Source organism: Oncorhynchus tshawytscha, linkage group LG08 (assembly GCF_018296145.1).
Source record: "Oncorhynchus tshawytscha isolate Ot180627B linkage group LG08, Otsh_v2.0, whole genome shotgun sequence".
Taxonomy (NCBI): domain Eukaryota; kingdom Metazoa; phylum Chordata; class Actinopteri; order Salmoniformes; family Salmonidae; genus Oncorhynchus; species Oncorhynchus tshawytscha.
Window position 1 is genome coordinate 451751 of NC_056436.1, and position 23039 is coordinate 474789.

General features: G+C 49.4%; 1 protein-coding gene across 6 annotated transcripts in view; it reads right to left on the reverse strand.

The window, feature by feature from the left end:
* Positions 1-23039, reverse strand: part of fgfr3 (fibroblast growth factor receptor 3) — a 276573-nt gene that overhangs the window by 67498 nt on the left and 186036 nt on the right. For all 6 annotated transcript variants that reach the window (XM_042325043.1, XM_042325042.1, XM_042325041.1 and 3 more), the window contains one exon: positions 5267-5457. In XM_042325043.1, the coding sequence (XP_042180977.1) occupies positions 5267-5457 (191 nt within the window). The remainder of the gene's footprint in view (positions 1-5266; positions 5458-23039) is intronic.

Sequence of the window (23039 nt, forward strand, 5' to 3'; positions counted from 1 at the left end):
ACGGTATACGATACTTGTATGTTTGAGGATTTCTGTTGTTTTGAATTTGGCGCCCTGCACTTTCACTGGCTGTTGTCATATCATCCCGTTAATGGGATTGCAGCCCTAAGAAGTTTTAACAAACTATAGTTTTGGCAAGTCGGTTAGGACATCTACTTTGTGCATCACACAAGTCATTTTTCCAACAATTGTTTACAGACAGATTATTTCATTATAATTCACTGTATCACAAATCCAGTGGGTCAGAAGATTACATACACTAAGTTGACTGTGCCTTTAAACAGCTTGCAAAATTCCAGAAAATTATGTCATGGCTTTAGAAGCTTCTGATAGGCTAATTAACATCATTTTGTAATGGGTGTCGTCGTCTGAGGAAGAATCAGACCAAAGCGCAGAGCGGTAAGTGTTCCTGATATTTATTTGAACTGAACACTAGAACAAAAATAACAAAGTGCAAAAACGAAACCAAAACTGTCCTGTCAGGTGCAGAAAACACTAAACACAGAAGGGAAAAAGCTAAGTATAGTTCCCAATCAGAGACAACGATAGACAGCTGTCCCTGATTGAGAACCACACCCGGCTAAAACAAAGAAATACAAAAACATAGAAAAAGGAACATAGAATTCCCACCCAAATCACACCCTGACCAAACCAAAATAGAGACATAAAAAGCTCTCTAAGGTCAGGTTGTGACACATTTGGCTGAATTGGAGGTGTACCTGTATTTCAAGGCCTACCTTCAAACTCAGTGCCTCTTTGCTTGACATCATGGGAAAATCTAAAGAAATCAGCCAAGACCTCAGAATTGTTTTAGACCTCCACAAGTCTGGTTCATCCTTGGGAATAATTTCCAAACGCCTGAAGGTACCACGTTCATCTGTACAAACAATAATACGGAAGTATAAATACCATGGGACCACGCAGCCGGCATACCGCTCAGGAAGGAGACTGTCCGCTCTGTCTCCCAGAGATTAACGTACTTTGGTGCAAAAAGTGCAAATAAATCCCAGAACAGCAAAGGACCTTGTGAAGATGCTGGAGGAAACAGGTACAAAAGTATCTATATCCACAGTAAAACGAGTCCTATATCGACATAACCTGAAAGGCCGCTCAGCAAGGAAGAAGCCACTGCTCCAAAACTGCCATAAAAAAGCCAGACTATGGTTTGCAACTGCACATGGGGACAAAGATCGTACTTTTTGGAGAAATGTCCTCTGGTCTGGTGAAACAAAAATAGAACCGTTTGGCCATAATGACCATAGTTATGTTTGGAGGAAAAAGGGGGAGGCTTGCAAGCCGAAGAACACCATCCCAACCGTGAAGCACAAGGTTGGCAGCATGTTGTGGGGGTGCTTTGCTGCAGGAGGGACTGGTGCACTTCACAAAATAGATGGCATCATGAGGCAGGAAAATTATGTGGATATATTGAAGCAACATCTTAAGACATCAGTCAGGAAGTTAAAGCTTGGTCGCAAATGGGTCTTCCAAATGAACAATCAACTTCCAAAGTTGTGGCAAAATAGCTTAAGGACAACAAAGTCAAGGTATTGGAGTGTCCATCACAAAGACCTGACCTCGATCCTATAGAAAATGTGTGGGCAGAACTGATAAAGTGTGTGTGAGCAAGGAGGCCTACAAACCTGACTCAGTAACACCCGCTCTGTCAGGAGGAATGTGCCACAATCCACACAACTTATTGTGGAAAGTTTGTGGAAGGATATCTGAAACATTTGACACCAAGTTAAATAATTTAAAGGCAATGCTGCCAAATACTAATTGAGTGTATGTAAACTTCTGACCCACTGGGAATGTGATGAAAGAAATAAATGCTGAAATAAATCATTCTCTCAACTATTATTCTGACATTTCACATTATTAAATAAAGTGGTGATCCTAACTGACCTAATACAGGGATTTGTACTACGATTAATGTCAGGAAATCTGAAAAACTGAGTTTAAATGTACGTGGCTAAGGTGTATGTAAACTTCCGACTTCAACTGTATAATATATTTACCAATCATTGAAATGTTATACATTCAGTCAGTAATAGTCCTAAGATGTCAGTAGACCCCCCCATCAGTCATAGTTGTAGGATGTCAGTAGACACCCCCATCATACTTGTAGGATGTCAGTAGAACCCCCATCAGTAATAGTTGTAGGATGTCAGTAGACCCCCATCAGTCATAGTTGTAGGATGTCAGTAGACCCCCATCAGTCATAGTTGTAGGATGTCAGTAGACCCCCCATCAGTTATAGTTGTAGGATGACAGTAGACCCCCCATCAGTCATAGTTGTAGGATGTCAGTAGACCCCCATCAGTAATAGTTGTAGGATGTCAGTAGGCCCCCATCAGTTATAGTTGTAGGATGTCAGTAGACCCCCATCAGTAATAGTTGTAGGATGTCAGTAGACCCCCATCAGTTATAGTTGTAGGATGTCAGTAGACCCCCATCAGTCATAGTTGTAGGATGTCAGTAGACCCCCATCAGTCATAGTCATAAGATGTCAGTAGACCCCCATCAGTTATAGTTGTAGGATGTCAGTAGACCCCCATCAGTCATAGTTGTAGGATGTCAGTAGACCCCCATCAGTCATAGTTGTAGGATGTCAGTAGACCCCCCATCAGTCATAGTTGTAGGATGTCAGTAGACCCCCATCAGTCATAGTTGTAGGATGTCAGTAGACCCCCCATCAGTTATAGTTGTAGGATGACAGTAGACCCCCATCAGTCATAGTTGTAGGATGTCAGTAGACCCCCATCAGTAATAGTTGTAGGATGTCAGTAGACCCCCATCAGTTATAGTTGTAGGATGTCAGTAGACCCCCATCAGTAATAGTTGTAGGATGTCAGTAGACCCCCATCAGTTATAGTTGTAGGATGTCAGTAGACCCCCATCAGTCATAGTTGTAGGATGTCAGTAGACCCCCATCAGTCATAGTCATAAGATGTCAGTAGACCCCCATCAGTTATAGTTGTAGGATGTCAGTAGACCCCCCCATCAGTCATAGTTGTAGGATGTCAGTAGACCCCCATCAGTCATAGTTGTAGGATGTCAGGAGACCCCCATCAGTTATAGTTGTAGGATGTCAGTAGACCCCCCATCAGTTATAGTTGCAGGATGTCAGTAGACCCCCCATCAGTCATAGTTGTAGGATGTCAGTAGACCCCCCCATCAGTCATAGTTGTAGGATGTCAGTAGACCCCCATCAGTCGTAGTTGTAGGATGTCAGTAGACCCCCATCAGTCATAGTTGTAGGATGTCAGTAGACCCCCATCAGTCATAGTTGTAAGATGTCAGTAGACCCCCATCAGTCATAGTTGTAGGATGTTAGTAGACCCCCATCAGTCATAGTTGTAAGATGTCAGTGGACCCCCATCAGTCATAGTTGTAAGATGTCAGTAGACCCCCATCAGTCATAGTTGTAGGATGTCAGTAGACCCCCCATCAGTCATAGTTGTAGGATGTCAGTAGACCCCCATCAGTCATAGTCATAAGATGTCAGTAGACCCCCATCAGTCATAGTTGTAAGATGTCAGTAGACCCCCATCAGTCATAGTTGTAAGATGTCAGTAGACACCCCATCAGTCATAGTTGTAGGATGTCAGTAGACCCCCATCAGTCATAGTTGTAAGATGTCAGTAGACCCCCCATCAGTCATAGTTGTAGGATGTCAGTAGACCCCCATCAGTCATAGTTGTAAGATGTCAGTAGACCCCCCATCAGTCATAGTTGTAGGATGTCAGTAGATCACCCCAGTCATAGTTGTAGGATGTCAGTAGATCACCCCAGTCATAGTTGTAGGATGTCGGCAGATCACCCCATCAGTCATAGTTGTAAGATGTCAGTAGACCCCCCAGTAAGTCATAGTCTAAAGATGTCAGTAGACCCCCATCAGTTATAGTTGTAAGATGTCAGTAGACCCCCAGTCAGTCATAGTCTAAAGATGTCAGTAGAGCTGTGGCATGGTGGGGCCAGTGCCAGATCAACTCTACAGACTGTGGTGGGGCCAGTCCCAGATCAACTCTACAGACTGTGGTGGGGCCAGTCCCAGATCAACTCTACAGACTGTGGTGGGGCCAGTCCCAGATCAACTCTACAGACTGTGGTGGGGCCAGTCCCAGATCAACTCTACAGCCTGTGGTGGGGCCAGTCCCAGACTGCTTCAATTATGTGGAGATGAAAATAGTGTGGAGCCGTGGTCTGGGTAGCCGAGGCGCTCTCCGTCCTCTCACTCTTTCTCTGCCCCCTCTCTCTGCCCTGCCCCCCTCTCTCTGTCTCTCTCTTTGTCCCCTCTTTCTCTGTCCCCCTCCCTCTGCCCCTCCCTCTCTCTCCCTCCCTTTCTATCTCTCTCACACTTCTAATTCTCTCACTCTTTCTATCTCTCTCACACTTCTAATTCTCTCACTCTTTCTCTCTTGCTCACCTCCTACCTCTCACTCTTTCTCTCTTGCTCACCTTCTCTCTCTCTCTCTCTCTCTCTCTCTCTTCTCTCTCTCTCTTTCTCTCTCTCTCTCTCTCTCTCTCTCTGCTGACTCTGCCCTTCCCCTTGTTCTTCCACTCAGTTTTTCCATGGTGGCTTTTTCGAGTGCCTCTTCCCTCCTTCCCTCTCTCCTCCTCCTCCCTCTCTCAGACGAGGCGACACAGCACATCAGAGTCTGGGTGGTTAACAGCCGTCTCTCCCTGCCTCCCTGCCGCCACCACACTAGTTAACTTTAGTCCAAACCAGATGATTGTTTTATTCCCTCGGTGCCAAAATGAGAAAGCCAAATTCTTTATTTCTCTGGGAGTCTCTTTCTCTGAGTTCAAATAAAATCTGTTTTTAAAACACTCTGGTGGGAAGGAAGGGTGTTGTCCCCTGAGAGGAATCCTGCATGCTCTCTTCTAGATCAACAGACTACTGCTCTGTTACAGAACTATACATGCTAAACAAACTAGAAGACTAAGGAGAGAGACCAGTCTCTATAATCCTTTAAAGAAACATCACACTATCAACTGAACACCAAACTAAAACTACTCTCCCCATGACCTCATCCTAACCTTGTATGAAGAAGGTTAGAGGTCAACTCAATGTATCCCTTGTTGCCTCACAGCTACTACAGACAAGAGTAATACTAGAGTTTAATCTAGTGTCTCTTCTTATTGGTCCAAGTCAATCTGGATGTCAGGTCTGATTGACCAAGCAGACAGGAAGTCAGATCTGATTTGCTCTAGCTGACAAGAAGTCAGGTGTGATTGATTCAGCAGACCGTTAAGTCCCACCCACCTTGAGTATGTTGACGTATGGGACACCGTCGGGACCATACCGGGATCCGTTCACCTCGATGTGCTTCAGCCACTGGATGTGAGGCTGGGCATCGCTGTACACCTTACAGTGGAACTCCACATTACTGCCCAATACCACTGTCTGATTGGCTGGAAGACCTGCCTGGAGGATGGGCCTGTGAGGGGAGCGCTCTGAATGGGCCAGAGTAGTGAGAGGGGAAGGAGGTTTGTCAGCAGAACACAAACACACAGGTGTAGTATGGATTCTGATGACTTTGATATCATGTGACAATATGAACTGAAGTCAATGAATCTATCAGTTCCCAAATTATGACATCTTGTTGGAGCGTCTTACCTAGCAAGTCCAGCTGGTAGCTGTGGTGGTGTATTACCTAGCACGTCTAGCTGGTAGCTGTGGTGGTGTCTGACCTAGCACGTCTAGCTGATAGCTGTGGTGGTGTCTTACCTAGCACGTCTAGCTGTGGTGGTGTCTTCCTAGCATGTCTAGCTGTGGTGGTGTCTTACCTAGCACGTCTAGCTGTGGTGGTGTCTTACCTAGCACGTCTAGCTGGTAGCTTTGGTGGTGTCTTACCTAGCACGTCTAGCTGGTAGCTGTGGTGGTGTCTTACCTAGCACGTCTAGCTGTGGTGGTGTCTTACCTAGCACGTCTAGCTGTGGTGGTGTCTTACCTAGCACGTCTAGCTGTGGTGGTGTCTTACCGAGCATGTCTAGCTGTGGTGATGTCTTACCTAGCACGTCTAGCTGGAAGCTGTGGTGGTGTCTTACCTAGCAAGTCTAGCTGTGGTGGTGTCTTACCTAGCACGTCTAGCTGTGGTGATGTCTTACCTAGCACATCTAGCTGGTAGCTTTGGTAGTGTCTTACCTAGCACGTCTAGCTGGTAGCTTTGGTAGTGTCTTACCTAGCACGTCTAGCTGGTAGCTGTGGTGGTGTCTTACCTAGCACGTCTAGCTGTGGTGGTGTCTTACATAGCACGTCTAGCTGTGGTGGTGTCTTACCTAGCACGTCTAGCTGTGGTGGTGTCCTACCTAGCATGTCTAGCTGGTACCTGTGGTGGTGTCTTACCTAGCACGTCTAGCTGTGGTGGTGTCTTACCTAGCATGTCTAGCTGGTAGCTGTGGTGGTGTCTTACCTAGCACGTCTAGCTGTGGTGATGTCTTACCTAGCATGTCTAGCTGGTAGCTGTGGTGGTGTCTTACCTAGGACGTCTAGCTGGTAGCTGTGGTGGTGTCTTACCTAGCACGTCTAGCTGTGGTGATGTCTTACCTAGCATGTCTAGCTGGTAGCTGTGGTGGTGTCTTACCTAGCATGTCTAGCTGTGGTGGTGTCTTACCTAGCACGTCTAGCTGTGGTGGTGTCTTACCTAGCACGTCTAGCTGTGGTGATGTCTTACCTAGCATGTCTAGCTGGTAGCTGTGGTGGTGTCTTACCTAGCATGTCTAGCTGTGGTGGTGTCTTACCTAGCATGTCTAGCTGTGGTGGTGTCTTACCTAGCACGTCTAGCTGGTAGCTGTGGTGGTGTCTTACCTAGCACGTCTAGCTGTGGTGGTGTCTTGACTTGCACATATAGCTGTGGTGGTGTCTTACCTAGCACGTCTAGCTGTGGTGGTGTCTTACCTAGCACGTCTAGCTGGTAGCTGTGGTGGTGTCTTACCTAGCACGTCTAGCTGTCGTGGTGTCTTACCTAGCATGTCTAGCTGTGGTGGTGTCTTACCTAGCACGTCTAGCTGTGGTGGTGTCTTAACTAGCACGTCTAGCTGTGGTGGTGTCTTAACTAGCATGTCTAGCTGTGGTGATGTCTTACCTAGCAAGTCTAGCTGTGGTGGTGTCTTACCTAGCACATCTAGCTGTTGTGGTTTCTAACCTAGCACGTCTAGCTGTGGTGGTGTCTTACCTAGCACGTCTAGCTGTGGTGGTGTCTTACCTAGCACGTCTAGCTGGTAGCTTTGGTGGTGTCTTACCTAGCACGTCTAGCTGGTAGCTGTGGTGGTGTCTTACCTAGCACGTCTAGCTGTGGTGGTGTCTTACATAGCGCGTCTAGCTGTGGTGGTGTCTTACCTAGCACGTCTAGCTGTGGTGGTGTCTTACCTAGCACGTCTAGCTGTGGTGGTGTCTTACCTAGCATGTCTAGCTGTGGTGGTGTTTTACCTAGCACGTCTAGCTGGTAGCTGTGGTGATGTCTTACCTAGCACGTCTAGCTGTGGTGATGTCTTACCTAGCACGTCTAGCTGGAAGCTGTGGTGGTGTCTTACCTAGCAAGTCTAGCTGTGGTGGTGTCTTACCTAGCACGTCTAGCTGTGGTGATGTCTTACCTAGCACATCTAGCTGGTAGCTTTGGTAGTGTCTTACCTAGCACTTCTAGCTGGTAGCTTTGGTAGTGTCTTACCTAGCACGTCTAGCTGGTAGCTGTGGTGGTGTCTTACCTAGCACGTCTAGCTGTGGTGGTGTCTTACCTAGCACGTCTAGCTGGTAGCTGTGGTGGTGTCTTACCTAGCACGTCTAGCTGTCGTGGTGTCTTACCTAGCACGTCTAGCTGGTAGCTGTGGTGGTGTCTTACCTAGCACGTCTAGCTGGTAGCTGTGGTGGTGTCTTACCTAGCACGTCTAGCTGTCGTGGTGTCTTACCTAGCATGTCTAGCTGTGGTGGTGTCTTACCTAGCACGTCTAGCTGGTAGCTGTGGTGGTGTCTTACCTAGCACGTCTAGCTGTCGTGGTGTCTTACCTAGCATGTCTAGCTGTGGTGGTGTCTTAACTAGCACGTCTAGCTGTGGTGGTGTCTTAACTAGCATGTCTAGCTGTGGTGATGTCTTACCTAGCAAGTCTAGCTGTGGTGGTGTCTTACCTAGCACATCTAGCTGTTGTGGTTTCTAACCTAGTACATCTAGCTGTGGTGGTGTCTTACCTAGCACGTCTAGCTGTGGTGGTGTCTTACCTAGCATGTCTAGCTGGTAGCTGTGGTGGTGTCTTACCTAGCACATCTAGCTGTGGTGGTGTCTTACGTAGCATGTCTAGCTGGTAGCTGTGGTGGTGTTTTACCTAGCACGTCTAGCTGTGGTGATGTCTTACCTAGCATGTCTAGCTGGTAGCTGTGGTGGTGTCTTACCTAGCACGTCTAGCTGGTAGCTGTGGTGGTGTCTTACCTAGCACGTCTAGCTGTGGTGATGTCTTACCTAGCATGTCTAGCTGGTAGCTGTGGTGGTGTCTTACCTAGCATGTCTAGCTGTGGTGGTGTCTTACCTAGCATGTCTAGCTGGTAGCTGTGGTGGTGTCTTACCTAGCACGTCTAGCTGTGGTGATGTCTTACCTAGCATGTCTAGCTGGTAGCTGTGGTGGTGTCTTACCTAGCATGTCTAGCTGTGGTGGTGTCTTACCTAGCATGTCTAGCTGTGGTGGTGTCTTACCTAGCATGTCTAGCTGTGGTGATGTCTTACCTAGCACGTCTAGCTGGAAGCTGTGGTGGTGTCTTACCTAGCAAGTCTAGCTGTGGTGGTGTCTTACCTAGCACGTCTAGCTGTGGTGATGTCTTACCTAGCACATCTAGCTGGTAGCTTTGGTAGTGTCTTACCTAGCACGTCTAGCTGGTAGCTTTGGTAGTGTCTTACCTAGCACGTCTAGCTGGTAGCTGTGGTGGTGTCTTACATAGCACGTCTAGCTGTGGTGGTGTCTTACCTAGCACGTCTAGCTGTGGTGGTGTCTTACCTAGCATGTCTAGCTGGTACCTGTGGTGGTGTCTTACCTAGCACGTCTAGCTGTGGTGGTGTCTTACCTAGCATGTCTAGCTGGTAGCTGTGGTGGTGTCTTACCTAGCACGTCTAGCTGTGGTGATGTCTTACCTAGCATGTCTAGCTGGTAGCTGAGGTGGTGTCTTACCTAGCACGTCTAGCTGGTAGCTGTGGTGGTGTCTTACCTAGCACGTCTAGCTGTGGTGATGTCTTACCTAGCATGTCTAGCTGGTAGCTGTGGTGGTGTCTTACCTAGCATGTCTAGCTGTGGTGGTGTCTTACCTAGCACGTCTAGCTGTGGTGGTGTCTTACCTAGCACGTCTAGCTGTGGTGGTGTCTTACCTAGCATGTCTAGCTGGTAGCTGTGGTGGTGTCTTACCTAGCACGTCTAGCTGTGGTGATGTCTTACCTAGCATGTCTAGCTGGTAGCTGTGGTGGTGTCTTACCTAGCATGTCTAGCTGTGGTGGTGTCTTACCTAGCATGTCTAGCTGTGGTGGTGTCTTACCTAGCACGTCTAGCTGGTAGCTGTGGTGGTGTCTTACCTAGCACGTCTAGCTGTGGTGGTGTCTTGACTTGCACATATAGCTGTGGTGGTGTCTTACCTAGCATGTCTAGCTGTGGTGGTGTCTTACCTAGCACGTCTAGCTGTGGTGGTGTCTTAACTAGCACGTCTAGCTGTGGTGGTGTCTTAACTAGCATGTCTAGCTGTGGTGATGTCTTACCTAGCAAGTCTAGCTGTGGTGGTGTCTTACCTAGCACGTCTAGCTGTGGTGGTGTCTTACCTAGCACGTCTAGCTGGTAACTTTGGTGGTGTCTTACCTAGCACGTCTAGCTGTGGTGGTGTCTTACCTAGCACGTCTAGCTGTGGTGGTGTCTTACCTAGCACGTCTAGCTGGTAACTTTGGTGGTGTCTTACCTAGCACGTCCACCCTACCTGACACCCTTGACCCACTCCAATTTGCTTACCGCCCAAATAGGTCCACAGACGATGCAATCTCAACCACACTGCACACTGCCCTAACCCATCTGGACAAGAGGAATACCTATGTGAGAATGCTGTTCATCGACTACAGCTCGGCATTCAACACCATAGTACCCTCCAAGCTCGTCATCAAGCTCGAGACCCTGGGTCTCGACCCCGCCCTGTGCAACTGGGTACTGGACTTCCTGACGGGCCGCCCCAGGTGGTGAGGGTAGGCAACAACATCTCCTCCCCGCTGATCCTCAACACTGGGGCCCCACAAGGGTGCGTTCTGAGCCCCCTCCTGTACTCCCTGTTCACCCACGACTGCGTGGCCATGCACGCCTCCAACTCAATCATCAAGTTTGCGGACGACACAACAGTGGTAGGCTTGATTACCAACAACGACGAGACGGCCTACAGGGAGGAGGTGAGGGCCCTCGGAGTGTGGTGTCAGGAAAATAACCTCACACTCAACGTCAACAAAACTAAGGAGATGATTGTGGACTTCAGGAAACAGCAGAGGGAACACCCCCCATCCACATCGATGGAACAGTAGTGGAGAGGGTAGCAAGTTTTAAGTTCCTCGGCATACACATCACAGACAAACTGAATTGGTCCACTCACACAGACAGCATCGTGAGGAAGGCGCAGCAGCGCCTCTTCAACCTCAGGAGGCTGAAGAAATTCGGCTTGTCACCAAAAGCACTCACAAACTTCTACAGATGCACAATCGAGAGCATCCTGGCGGGCTGTATCACCGCCTGGTATGGCAACTGCACCGCCCTCAACCGTAAGGCTCTCCAGAGGGTAGTGAGGTCTGCACAACGCATCACCGGGGGCAAACTACCTGCCCTCCAGGACACCTACACCACCCGATGCTACAGGAAGGCCATAAAGATCATCAAGGACATCAACCACCCGAGCCACTGCCTGTTCACCCCGCTGTCATCCAGAAGGCGAGGTCAGTACAGGTGCATCAAAGCTGGGACCGAGAGACTGAAAAACAGCTTCTATCTCAAGGCCATCAGACTGTTAAACAGCCACCACTAACATTGAGTGGCTACTGCCAACACACTGTCAATGACACTGACTCTACTCCAGCCATTACTTTAATCATGGGAATTGATGGGAAATGATGTAAATATATCACTAGCCACTTTAAACAATGCTACCTTATATAATGTTACTTACCCTACATTGTTCATCTCATATGCATACGTTGATACTGTACTCTATATCATCGACTGCATCCTTATGTAATACATGTATCACGAGCCACTATAACTATGCCACTTGGTTTACATACTTATCTCATATGTATATACTGTACTCGATATCATCTACTGTATCTTGCCTATGCTGCTCTGTACCATCACTCATTCATATATCCTTATGTACATATTCTTTATCCCCTTACACTGTGTATAAGACAGTAGTTTTTTTTGGAATTGTTAGTTAGATTACTTGCTCGTTATTACTGCATTGTCGGAACTAGAAGCACAAGCATTTCGCTACACTCGCATTAACATCTGCTAACCATGTGTATGTGACAAATAAAATTTGATTTGATTTGATTTGATTTGGTAGCTGTGGTGGTGTCTTACCTAGCACGTCTAGCTGTGGTGGTGTCTTACATAGCGCGTCTAGCTGTGGTGGTGTCTTACCTAGCACGTCTAGCTGTGGTGGTGTCTTACCTAGCACGTCTAGCTGTGGTGGTGTCTTACCTAGCATGTCTAGCTGTGGTGGTGTTTTACCTAGCACGTCTAGCTGGTAGCTGTGGTGATGTCTTACCTAGCACGTCTAGCTGTGGTGATGTCTTACCTAGCACGTCTAGCTGGAAGCTGTGGTGGTGTCTTACCTAGCAAGTCTAGCTGTGGTGGTGTCTTACCTAGCACGTCTAGCTGTGGTGATGTCTTACCTAGCACATCTAGCTGGTAGCTTTGGTAGTGTCTTACCTAGCACGTCTAGCTGGTAGCTTTGGTAGTGTCTTACCTAGCACGTCTAGCTGGTAGCTGTGGTGGTGTCTTACCTAGCACGTCTAGCTGTGGTGGTGTCTTACATAGCACGTCTAGCTGTGGTGGTGTCTTACCTAGCACGTCTAGCTGTGGTGGTGTCTTACCTAGCATGTCTAGCTGGTACCTGTGGTGGTGTCTTACCTAGCACGTCTAGCTGTGGTGGTGTCTTACCTAGCATGTCTAGCTGGTAGCTGTGGTGGTGTCTTACCTAGCACGTCTAGCTGTGGTGATGTCTTACCTAGCATGTCTAGCTGGTAGCTGTGGTGGTGTCTTACCTAGCACGTCTAGCTGGTAGCTGTGGTGGTGTCTTACCTAGCACGTCTAGCTGTGGTGATGTCTTACCTAGCATGTCTAGCTGGTAGCTGTGGTGGTGTCTTACCTAGCATGTCTAGCTGTGGTGGTGTCTTACCTAGCACGTCTAGCTGTGGTGGTGTCTTACCTAGCACGTCTAGCTGGTAGCTGTGGTGGTGTCTTACCTAGCACGTCTAGCTGTCGTGGTGTCTTACCTAGCATGTCTAGCTGTGGTGGTGTCTTACCTAGCACGTCTAGCTGTGGTGGTGTCTTAACTAGCACGTCTAGCTGTGGTGGTGTCTTAACTAGCATGTCTAGCTGTGGTGATGTCTTACCTAGCAAGTCTAGCTGTGGTGGTGTCTTACCTAGCACATCTAGCTGTTGTGGTTTCTAACCTAGTACATCTAGCTGTGGTCGTGTCTTACCTAGCACGTCTAGCTGTGGTGGTGTCTTACCTAGCATGTCTAGCTGGTAGCTGTGGTGGTGTCTTACCTAGCACGTCTAGCTGTGGTGGTGTCTTACCTAGCATGTCTAGCTGGTAGCTGTGGTGGTGTCTTACCTAGCACGTCTAGCTGTGGTGATGTCTTACCTAGCATGTCTAGCTGGTAGCTGTGGTGGTGTCTTACCTAGCACGTCTAGCTGGTAGCTGTGGTGGTGTCTTACCTAGCACGTCTAGCTGTGGTGATGTCTTACCTAGCATGTCTAGCTGGTAGCTGTGGTGGTGTCTTACCTAGCATGTCTAGCTGTGGTGGTGTCTTACCTAGCATGTCTAGCTGTGGTGGTGTCTTACCTAGCACGTCTAGCTGGTAGCTGTGGTGGTGTCTTACCTAGCACGTCTAGCTGTGGTGGTGTCTTGACTTGCACATATAGCTGTGGTGGTGTCTTACCTAGCACGTCTAGCTGTAGTGGTGTCTTACCTAGCATGTCTAGCTGTGGTGGTGTCTTACCTAGCACGTCTAGCTGGTAGCTGTGGTGGTGTCTTAACTAGCACGTCTAGCTGTGGTGGTGTCTTAACTAGCATGTCTAGCTGTGGTGATGTCTTACCTAGCAAGTCTAGCTGTGGTGGTGTCTTACCTAGCACATCTAGCTGTTGTGGTTTCTAACCTAGCACGTCTAGCTGTGGTGGTGTCTTACCTAGCACGTCTAGCTGTGGTGGTGTCTTACCTAGCACGTCTAGCTGTGGTGGTGTCTTACCTAGCACGTCTAGCTGGTAGCTGTGGTGGTGTCTTACCTAGCACGTCTAGCTGTGGTGGTGTCTTACATAGCGCGTCTAGCTGTGGTGGTGTCTTACCTAGCACGTCTAGCTGTGGTGGTGTCTTACCTAGCACGTCTAGCTGTGGTGGTGTCTTACCTAGCACGTCTAGCTGTGGTGGTGTCTTACCTAGCATGTCTAGCTGTGGTGGTGTCTTACCTAGCACGTCTAGCTGGTAGCTGTGGTGATGTCTTACCTAGCACGTCTAGCTGTGGTGATGTCTTACCTAGCACGTCTAGCTGGAAGCTGTGGTGGTGTCTTACCTAGCACGTCTAGCTGTGGTGATGTCTTACCTAGCACGTCTAGCTGTGGTGGTGTCTTACCTAGCACGTCTAGCTGGTAGCTTTGGTAGTGTCTTACCTAGCATGTCTAGCTGGTAGCTGTGGTGGTGTCTTACCTAGCACGTCTAGCTGTGGTGGTGTCTTACAAAGCACGTCTAGCTGTGGTGGTGTCTTACCTAGCACGTCTAGCTGTGGTGGTGTCTTACCTAGCATGTCTAGCTGGTAGCTGTGGTGGTGTCTTACCTAGCACGTCTAGCTGTGGTGGTGTCTTACCTAGCACGTCTAGCTGTGGTGGTGTCTTACCTAGCACGTCTAGCTGGTAGCTGTGGTGGTGTCTTACCTAGCACGTCTAGCTGTGGTGGTGTCTTACCTAGCATGTCTAGCTGGTAGCTGTGGTGGTGTCTTACCTAGCACGTCTAGCTGTGGTGATGTCTTACCTAGCATGTCTAGCTGGTAGCTGTGGTGGTGTCTTACCTAGCACGTCTAGCTGGTAGCTGTGGTGGTGTCTTACCTAGCACGTCTAGCTGTGGTGATGTCTTACCTAGCATGTCTAGCTGGTAGCTGTGGTGGTGTCTTACCTAGCATGTCTAGCTGTGGTGGTGTCTTACCTAGCACGTCTAGCTGTGGTGGTGTCTTACCTAGCACGTCTAGCTGGTAGCTGTGGTGGTGTCTTACCTAGCATGTCTAGCTGTGGTGATGTCTTACCTAGCATGTCTAGCTGGTAGCTGTGGTGGTGTCTTACCTAGCATGTCTAGCTGTGGTGGTGTCTTACCTAGCACGTCTAGCTGTGGTGGTGTCTTACCTAGCATGTCTAGCTGGTAGCTGTGGTGGTGTCTTACCTAGCACGTCTAGCTGTGGTGATGTCTTACCTAGCATGTCTAGCTGGTAGCTGTGGTGGTGTCTTACCTAGCATGTCTAGCTGTGGTGGTGTCTTACCTAGCACGTCTAGCTGTGGTGGTGTCTTACCTAGCATGTCCAGCTGGTAGCTGTGGTGGTGTCTTACCTAGCACGTCTAGCTGGTATCTGTGGTGGTGTCTTACCTATCATGTCTAGCTGGTAGCTGTGGTGGTGTCTTACCTAGCACGTCTAGCTGGTAGCTGTGGTGGTGTCTTACCTAGCACATTTAGGTGTGGTGGTGTCTTACCTAGCACATCTAGCTGTGGTGATGTCTTACCTAGCACGTCTAGCTGGTAGCTGTGGTGGTGTCTTACCTAGCACATTTAGGTGTGGTGGTGTCTTACCTAGCACATCTAGCTGTGGTGGTGTCTTACCTAGCACGTCTAGCTGTGGTGGTGTCTTACCTATCATGTCTAGCTGGTAGCTGTGGTGGTGTCTTACCTAGCACGTCTAGCTGTGGTGGTGTCCTAATTAGCATGTCTAGCTGTGGTGGTGTCTTACCTAGCATGTCTAGCTGGTAGCTGTGGTGGTATCTTACCTAGCACGACTAGCTGGTAGCTGTGGTGGTGTCTTATCCAGCATGTCTAGCTGGTAGCTGTGGTGGTGTCTTACCTAGCACGTCTAGCTGGTAGCTGTGGTGATGTCTTACCTAGCACGTCTAGCTGGGTGATGTCTTACCAAGCACGTCTAGCTGCTAGCTGTGGTGTTGTCTTACCTAGGAAGTCTAGCTGGTAGCTGTGGTGGTGTCTTACAATGCATGTCTAGCTGTGGTGGTGTCTTACCTAGCAAGACTAGCTGTGGTGGTGTCTTACCTAGCACATCTAGCTGTTGTGGTGTCTTACCTAGCACATCTAGCTGTTGTGGTGTCTTACCTAGCACATCTAGCTGTCGTGGTGTGTTACCTAGCATGTCTAGCTGTGGTGGTGTCTTACCTAGCACGTCTTTCTGTGGTGGTGTCTTACCTAGCACGTCTAGCTGTGGTGGTGTATTAGCTAGCACGTCCAGCTGGTAGCTGTGGTGGTGTCTTACCTAGCAAGTCTAGCTGTGGTGGTGTCTTACCTAGCACATCTAGCTGTTGTGGTTTCTAACCTAGTACATCTAGCTGTGGTCGTGTCTTACCTAGCACGTCTAGCTGTGGTGGTGTCTTACCTAGCATGTCTAGCTGGTAGCTGTGGTGGTGTCTTACCTAGCATGTCTAGCTGGTAGCTGTGGTGGTGTCTTACCTAGCACGTCTAGCTGTGGTGATGTCTTACCTAGCATGTCTAGCTGGTAGCTGTGGTGGTGTCTTACCTAGCACGTCTAGCTGGTAGCTGTGGTGGTGTCTTACCTAGCACGTCTAGCTGTGGTGATGTCTTACCTAGCATGTCTAGCTGGTAGCTGTTTTGGTGTCTTACCTAGCATGTCTAGCTGTGGTGGTGCCTTACCTAGCACGTCTAGCTGTGGTGGTGTCTTACCTAGCATGTCTAGCTGGTAGCTGTGGTAGTGTCTTACCTAGCACGTCTAGCTGTGGTGATGTCTTACCTAGCATGTCTAGCTGGTAGCTGTGGTGGTGTCTTACCTAGCATGTCTAGCTGTGGTGGTGTCTTACCTAGCATGTCTAGCTGTGGTGGTGTCTTACCTAGCACGTCTAGCTGGTAGCTGTGGTGGTGTCTTACCTAGCACGTCTAGCTGTGGTGGTGTCTTGACTTGCACATATAGCTGTGGTGGTGTCTTACCTAGCACGTCTAGCTGTGGTGGTGTCTTACCTAGCATGTCTAGCTGTGGTGGTGTCTTACCTAGCACGTCTAGCTGGTAGCTGTGGTGGTGTCTTAACTAGCACGTCTAGCTGTGGTGGTGTCTTAACTAGCATGTCTAGCTGTGGTGATGTCTTACCTAGCAAGTCTAGCTGTGGTGGTGTCTTACCTAGCACATCTAGCTGTTGTGGTTTCTAACCTAGCACGTCTAGCTGTGGTGGTGTCTTACCTAGCACGTCTAGCTGTGGTGGTGTCTTACCTAGCATGTCTAGCTGTGGTGGTGTCTTACCTAGCACGTCTAGCTGGTAGCTGTGGTGGTGTCTTACCTAGCACGTCTAGCTGTGGTGGTGTCTTACCTAGCACGTCTAGCTGTGGTGGTGTCTTACCTAGCACGTCTAGCTGTGGTGGTGTCTTACCTAGCACGTCTAGCTGTGGTGGTGTCTTACCTAGCATGTCTAGCTGTGGTGGTGTCTTACCTAGCACGTCTAGCTGGTAGCTGTGGTGATGTCTTACCTAGCACGTCTAGCTGTGGTGATGTCTTACGTAGCACGTCTAGCTGGAAGCTGTGGTGGTGTCTTACCTAGCACGTCTAGCTGTGGTGATGTCTTACCTAGCACGTCTAGCTGTGGTGGTGTCTTACCTAGCACGTCTAGCTGGTAGCTTTGGTAGTGTCTTACCTAGCACGTCTAGCTGGTAGCTGTGGTGGTGTCTTACCTAGCACGTCTAGCTGTGGTGGTGTCTTACATAGCACGTCTAGCTGTGGTGGTGTCTTACCTAGCACGTCTAGCTGTGGTGGTGTCTTACCTAGCATGTCTAGCTGGTAGCTGTGGTGGTGTCTTACCTAGCACGTCTAGCTGTGGTGGTGTCTTACCTAGCACGTCTAGCTGTGGTGGTGTCTTACCTAGCACGTCTAGCTGGTAGCTGTGGTGGTGTCTTACCTAGCACGTCTAGCTGTGGTGGTGTCTTACCTAGCATGTCTAGCTGGTAGCTGTGGTGGTGTCTTACCTAGCACGTCTAGCTGTGGTGATGTCTTACCTAGCATGTCTAGCTGGTAGCTGTGGTGGTATCTTACCTAGCACGACTAGCTGGTAGCTGTGGTGGTGTCAAATCCAGCATGTCTAGCTGGTAGCTGTGGTGGTGTCTTACCTAGCACGTCTAGCTGGTAGCTGTGGTGATGTCTTACCTAGCACGTCTAGCTGGGTGATGTCTTACCAAGCACGTCTAGCTGCTAGCTGTGGTGGTGTCTTACCTAGCATGTCTAGCTGTGGTGGTGTCTTACCTAGCACGTCTAGCTGTGGTGGTGTCTTACCTAGCACGTCTAGCTGGTAGCTGTGGTGGTGTCTTACCTAGCACGTCTAGCTGTGGTGATGTCTTACCTAGCATGTCTAGCTGGTAGCTGTGGTGGTGGCTTACCTAGCATGTCTAGCTGTGGTGGTGTCTTACCTCTAGCACGCTAGCTGTGGTGGTGTCTTACCTAGCACGTCTAGCTGGTATCTGTGGTGGTGTCTTACCTATCATGTCTAGCTGGTAGCTGTGGTGGTGTCTTACCTAGCACGTCTAGCTGGTAGCTGTGGTGGTGTCTTACCTAGCACATTTAGGTGTGGTGGTGTCTTACCTAGCACATCTAGCTGTGGTGGTGTCTTACCTAGCACGTCTAGCTGCTAGCTGTGGTGGTGTCTTACCTAGGAAGTCTAGCTGGTAGCTGTGGTGGTGTCTTACAATGCATGTCTAGCTGTGGTGGTGTCTTACCTAGTAAGTCTAGCTGTGGTGGTGTCTTACCTAGCACATCTAGCTGTTGTGGTGTCTTACCTAGCACATCTAGCTGTTGTGGTGTCTTACCTAGCACATCTAGCTGTCGTGGTGTGTTACCTAGCATGTCTAGCTGTGGTGGTGTCTTACCTAGCACGTCTTTCTGTGGTGGTGTCTTACCTAGCACGTCTAGCTGTGGTGGTGTATTAGCTAGCACGTCCAGCTGGTAGCTGTGGTGGTGTCTTACCTAGCATGTCTAGCTGTGGTGGTGTCTTAGCTAGCATGTCTAGCTGGTAGCTGTGGTGGTGTCTTACCTAGCACGTCTAGCTGTGGTGGTGTCTTACCTAGCACATCTAGCTGTGGTGGTGTCTTACCTAGCATGTCTAGCTGGTAGCTGTGGTGGTGTCATACCTAGCACGTCTAGCTGTGGTGCTGTCTTACCTAGCACGTCTAGCTGTGTTGGTGTCTTACCTAGCATGTCTAGCTGGTAGCTGTGGTGGTGTCTTACCTAGCACGTCTAGCTGCTAGCTGTGGTGGTGTCTTACCTAGGAAGTCTAGCTGGTAGCTGTGGTGGTGTCTTACAATGCATGTCTAGCTGTGGTGGTGTCTTACCTAGCAAGTCTAGCTGTGGTGGTGTCTTACCTAGCACATCTAGCTGTGGTGGTGTCTTACCTAGCACATCTAGCTGTTGTGGTGTCTTACCTAGCACATCTAGCTGTTGTGGTGTCTTACCTAGCACATCTAGCTGTCGTGGTGTGTTACCTAGCATGTCTAGCTGTGGTGGTGTCTTACCTAGCACATCTTTCTGTGGTGGTGTCTTACCTAGCACGTCTAGCTGTGGTGGTGTATTAGCTAGCACGTCCAGCTGGTAGCTGTGGTGGTGTCTTACCTAGCATGTCTAGCTGTGGTGGTGTCTTAGCTAGCATGTCTAGCTAGTAGCTGTGGTGGTGTCTTACCTAGCACGTCTAGCTGTGGTGGTGTCTTAACTAGCACATCTAGCTGTGGTGGTGTCTTACCTAGCATGTCTAGCTGGTAGCTGTGGTGGTGTCATACCTAGCACGTCTAGCTGTGGTGGTGTCTTACCTAGCACGTCTAGCTGTGTTGGTGTCTTACCTAGCATGTCTAGCTGGTAGCTGTGGTGGTGTCTTACCTAGCACGTCTAGCTGGTATCTGTGGTGGTGTCTTACCTAGCATGTCTAGCTGGTAGCTGTGGTGGTGTCTTACCTAGCACGTCTAGCTGTGGTGGTGTCTTACCTAGCATGTCTAGCTGGTAGCTGTGGTGGCGTCTTACCTAGCACGTCTAGCTGTGGTGGTGTCCTACCTAGCATGTCTAGCTGTGGTGGTGTCTTACCTAGTAAGTCTAGCTGGTAGCTGTGGTGATGTCTTACCTAGCACGTCTAGCTGTGGTGATGTCTTACCAAGCACGTCTAGCTGCTAGCTGTGGTGGTGTCTTACCTAGGAAGTCTAGCTGGTAGCTGTGGTGGTGTCTTACAATACATGTCTAGCTGTGGTGGTGTCTTACCTAGCAAGTCTAGCTGTGGTGGTGTCTTACCTAGCACATCTAGCTGTTGTGGTGTCTTACCTAGCACATCTAGCTGTTGTGGTGTCTTACCTAGCACATCTAGCTGTCGTGGTGTCTTACCTAGCACATCTAGCTGTCGTGGTGTCTTACCTAGCATGTCTAGCTGTGGTGGTGTCTTACCTAGCACGTCTTTCTGTGGTGGTGTCTTACCTAGCACGTCTAGCTGTGGTGGTGTATTAGCTAGCACGTCCAGCTGGTAGCTGTGGTGGTGTCTTACCTAGCATGTCTAGCTGTGGTGGTCTCTTAGCTAGCATGTCTAGCTGGTAGCTGTGGTGGTGTCTTACCTAGCACGTCTAGCTGTGGTGGTGTCTTACCTAACACGTCTAGCTGGTAGCTTTGGTGGTGTCTTACCTAGCAAGTCTAGCTGTGGTGGTGTCTTACCTAGCATGTCTAGCTGGTAGCTGTGGTGGTGTCTTACCTAGCATGTCTAGCTGGTAGCTGTGGTGGTGTCTTACCTAGCACGTCTAGCTGTGGTGGTGTCTTACCTAGCACATCTAGCTGTGGTGGTGTCTTACCTAGCATGTCCAGCTGGTAGCTGTGGTGGTGTCTTACCTAGCACGTCTAGCTGGTATCTGTGGTGGTGTCTTACCTAGCATGTCTAGCTGGTAGCTGTGGTGGTGTCTTACCTAGCACGTCTAGCTGGTAGCTGTGGTGGTGTCTTACCTAGCACATTTAGGTGTGGTGGTGTCTTACCTAGCACATCTAGCTGTGGTGGTGTCTTACCTAGCATGTCTAGCTGTGGTGGTGTCTTACCTAGCACGTCTAGCTGTGGTGGTGTCTTACCTAGCATGTCTAGCTGATAGCTGTGGTGGTGTCTTACCTAGCACGTCTAGCTGTGGTGGTGTCTTACCTAGCACGTCTAGCTGTGGTGGTGTCTTACCTAGCATGTCTAGCTGTGGTGGTGTCTTACCTAGCAAGTCTAGCTGGTAGCTGTGGTGGTATCTTACCTAGCACATCTAGCTGGTAGCTGTGGTGGTGTCTTATCCAGCATGTCTAGCTGGTAGCTGTGGTGGTGTCTTACCTAGCATGTCTAGCTGTGGTGGTGTCTTACCTAGCACGTCTAGCTGTTGTGGTGTCTTACCTAGCACGTCTAGCTGTTGTGGTGTCTTACCTAGCACATCTAGCTGTGGTGGTGTCTTACCTAGCACGTCTAGCTGGTAGCTGTGGTGGTGTCTTATCCAGCATGTCTAGCTGGTAGCTGTGGTGGTGTCTTACCTAGCACGTCTAGCTGGTGGCTGTGGTGATGTCTTACCTAGCAAGTCTAGCTGTGGTGATGTCTTACCTAGCACGTCTAGCTGTGGTGGTGTCTTACCTAGCATGTCTAGCTGGTAGGTGTCTTACCTAGCACATTTAGGTGTGGTGGTGTCTTACCTAGCACATCTAGCTGTGGTGGTGTCTTACCTAGCATGTCTAGCTGTGGTGGTGTCTTACCTAGCACGTCTAGCTGTGGTGGTGTCTTACCTAGCATGTCTAGCTGGTAGCTGTGGTGGTGTCTTACCTAGCACGTCTAGCTGTGGTGGTGTCTTACCTAGCACGTCTAGCTGTGGTGGTGTCTTACCTAGCATGTCTAGCTGTGGTGGTGTCTTACCTAGCAAGTCTAGCTGGTAGCTGTGGTGGTATCTTACCTAGCACATCTAGCTGGTAGCTGTGGTGGTGTCTTATCCAGCATGTCTAGCTGGTAGCTGTGGTGGTGTCTTACCTAGCATGTCTAGCTGTGGTGGTGTCTTACCTAGCACGTCTAGCTGTTGTGGTGTCTTACCTAGCACGTCTAGCTGTTGTGGTGTCTTACCTAGCACATCTAGCTGTGGTGGTGTCTTACCTAGCACGTCTAGCTGGTAGCTGTGGTGGTGTCTTATCCAGCATGTCTAGCTGGTAGCTGTGGTGGTGTCTTACCTAGCACGTCTAGCTGGTGGCTGTGGTGATGTCTTACCTAGCAAGTCTAGCTGTGGTGATGTCTTACCTAGCACGTCTAGCTGTGGTGGTGTCTTACCTAGCATGTCTAGCTGGTAGGTGTCTTACCTAGCACATTTAGGTGTGGTGGTGTCTTACCTAGCACATCTAGCTGTGGTGGTGTCTTACCTAGCATGTCTAGCTGTGGTGGTGTCTTACCTAGCACGTCTAGCTGTGGTGGTGTCTTACCTAGCATGTCTAGCTGGTAGCTGTGGTGGTGTCTTACCTAGCACGTCTAGCTGTGGTGGTGTCTTACCTAGCACGTCTAGCTGTGGTGGTGTCTTACCTAGCATGTCTAGCTGTGGTGGTGTCTTACCTAGCAAGTCTAGCTGGTAGCTGTGGTGGTATCTTACCTAGCACATCTATCTGGTAGCTGTGGTGGTGTCTTACCTAGCACGTCTAGCTGGTAGCTGTGGTGGTGTCTTATCCAGCATGTCTAGCTGGTAGCTGTGGTGGTGTCTTACCTAGCACGTCTAGCTGTTGTGGTGTCTTACCTAGCACATCTAGCTGTTGTGGTGTCTTACCTAGCACATCTAGCTGTTGTGGTGTCTTACCTAGCACGTCTAGCTGTCGTGGTGTCTTACCTAGCATGTCTAGCTGTTGTGGTGTCTTACCTAGCAAGTCTTTCTGTGGTGGTGTCTTACCTAGCACGTCTAGCTGTGGTGGTGTCTTACCTAGCACGTCTAGCTGGTAGCTTTGGTGGTGTCTTACCTAGCAAGTCTAGCTGGTGGTGTCTTACCTAGCATGTCTAGCTGGTAGCTTGGGGTGTCTTACCTAGCAAGTCTAGCTGTGGTGGTGTCTTACCTAGCATGTCTAGCTGGTAGCTGTGGGGGTGTCATACCTAGCACGTCTAGCTGTGGTGGTGTCTTACCTAGCACGTCTAGCTGTGGTGGTGTCTTACCTAGCACTTCTAGCTGTGGTGGTGTCTTACCTAGCATGTCTAGCTGGTAGCTGTGGTGGTGTCTTACCTAGCACGTCTAGCTGTGGTGATGTCTTACCTAGCACGTCTAGCTGTGTTGGTGTCTTACCTAGCATGTCTAGCTGGTAGCTGTGGTGGTGTCTTACCTAGCACGTCTAGCTGTGGTGGTGTCTTACCTAGCACGTCTAGCTGTGGTGGTGTCTTACCTAGCACGTCTAGCTGTGGTGGTGTCTTACCTAGCATGTCTAGCTGTGGTGGTGTCTTACCTAGCACGTCTAGCTGTTAGCTGTCGTGGTGTCTTACCTAGCATGTCTAGCTGGTAGCTGTGGTGGTGTCTTACCTAGCACGTCTAGCTGGTAGCTGTGGTGGTGTCTTACCTAGCACATTTAGCTATGGTGGT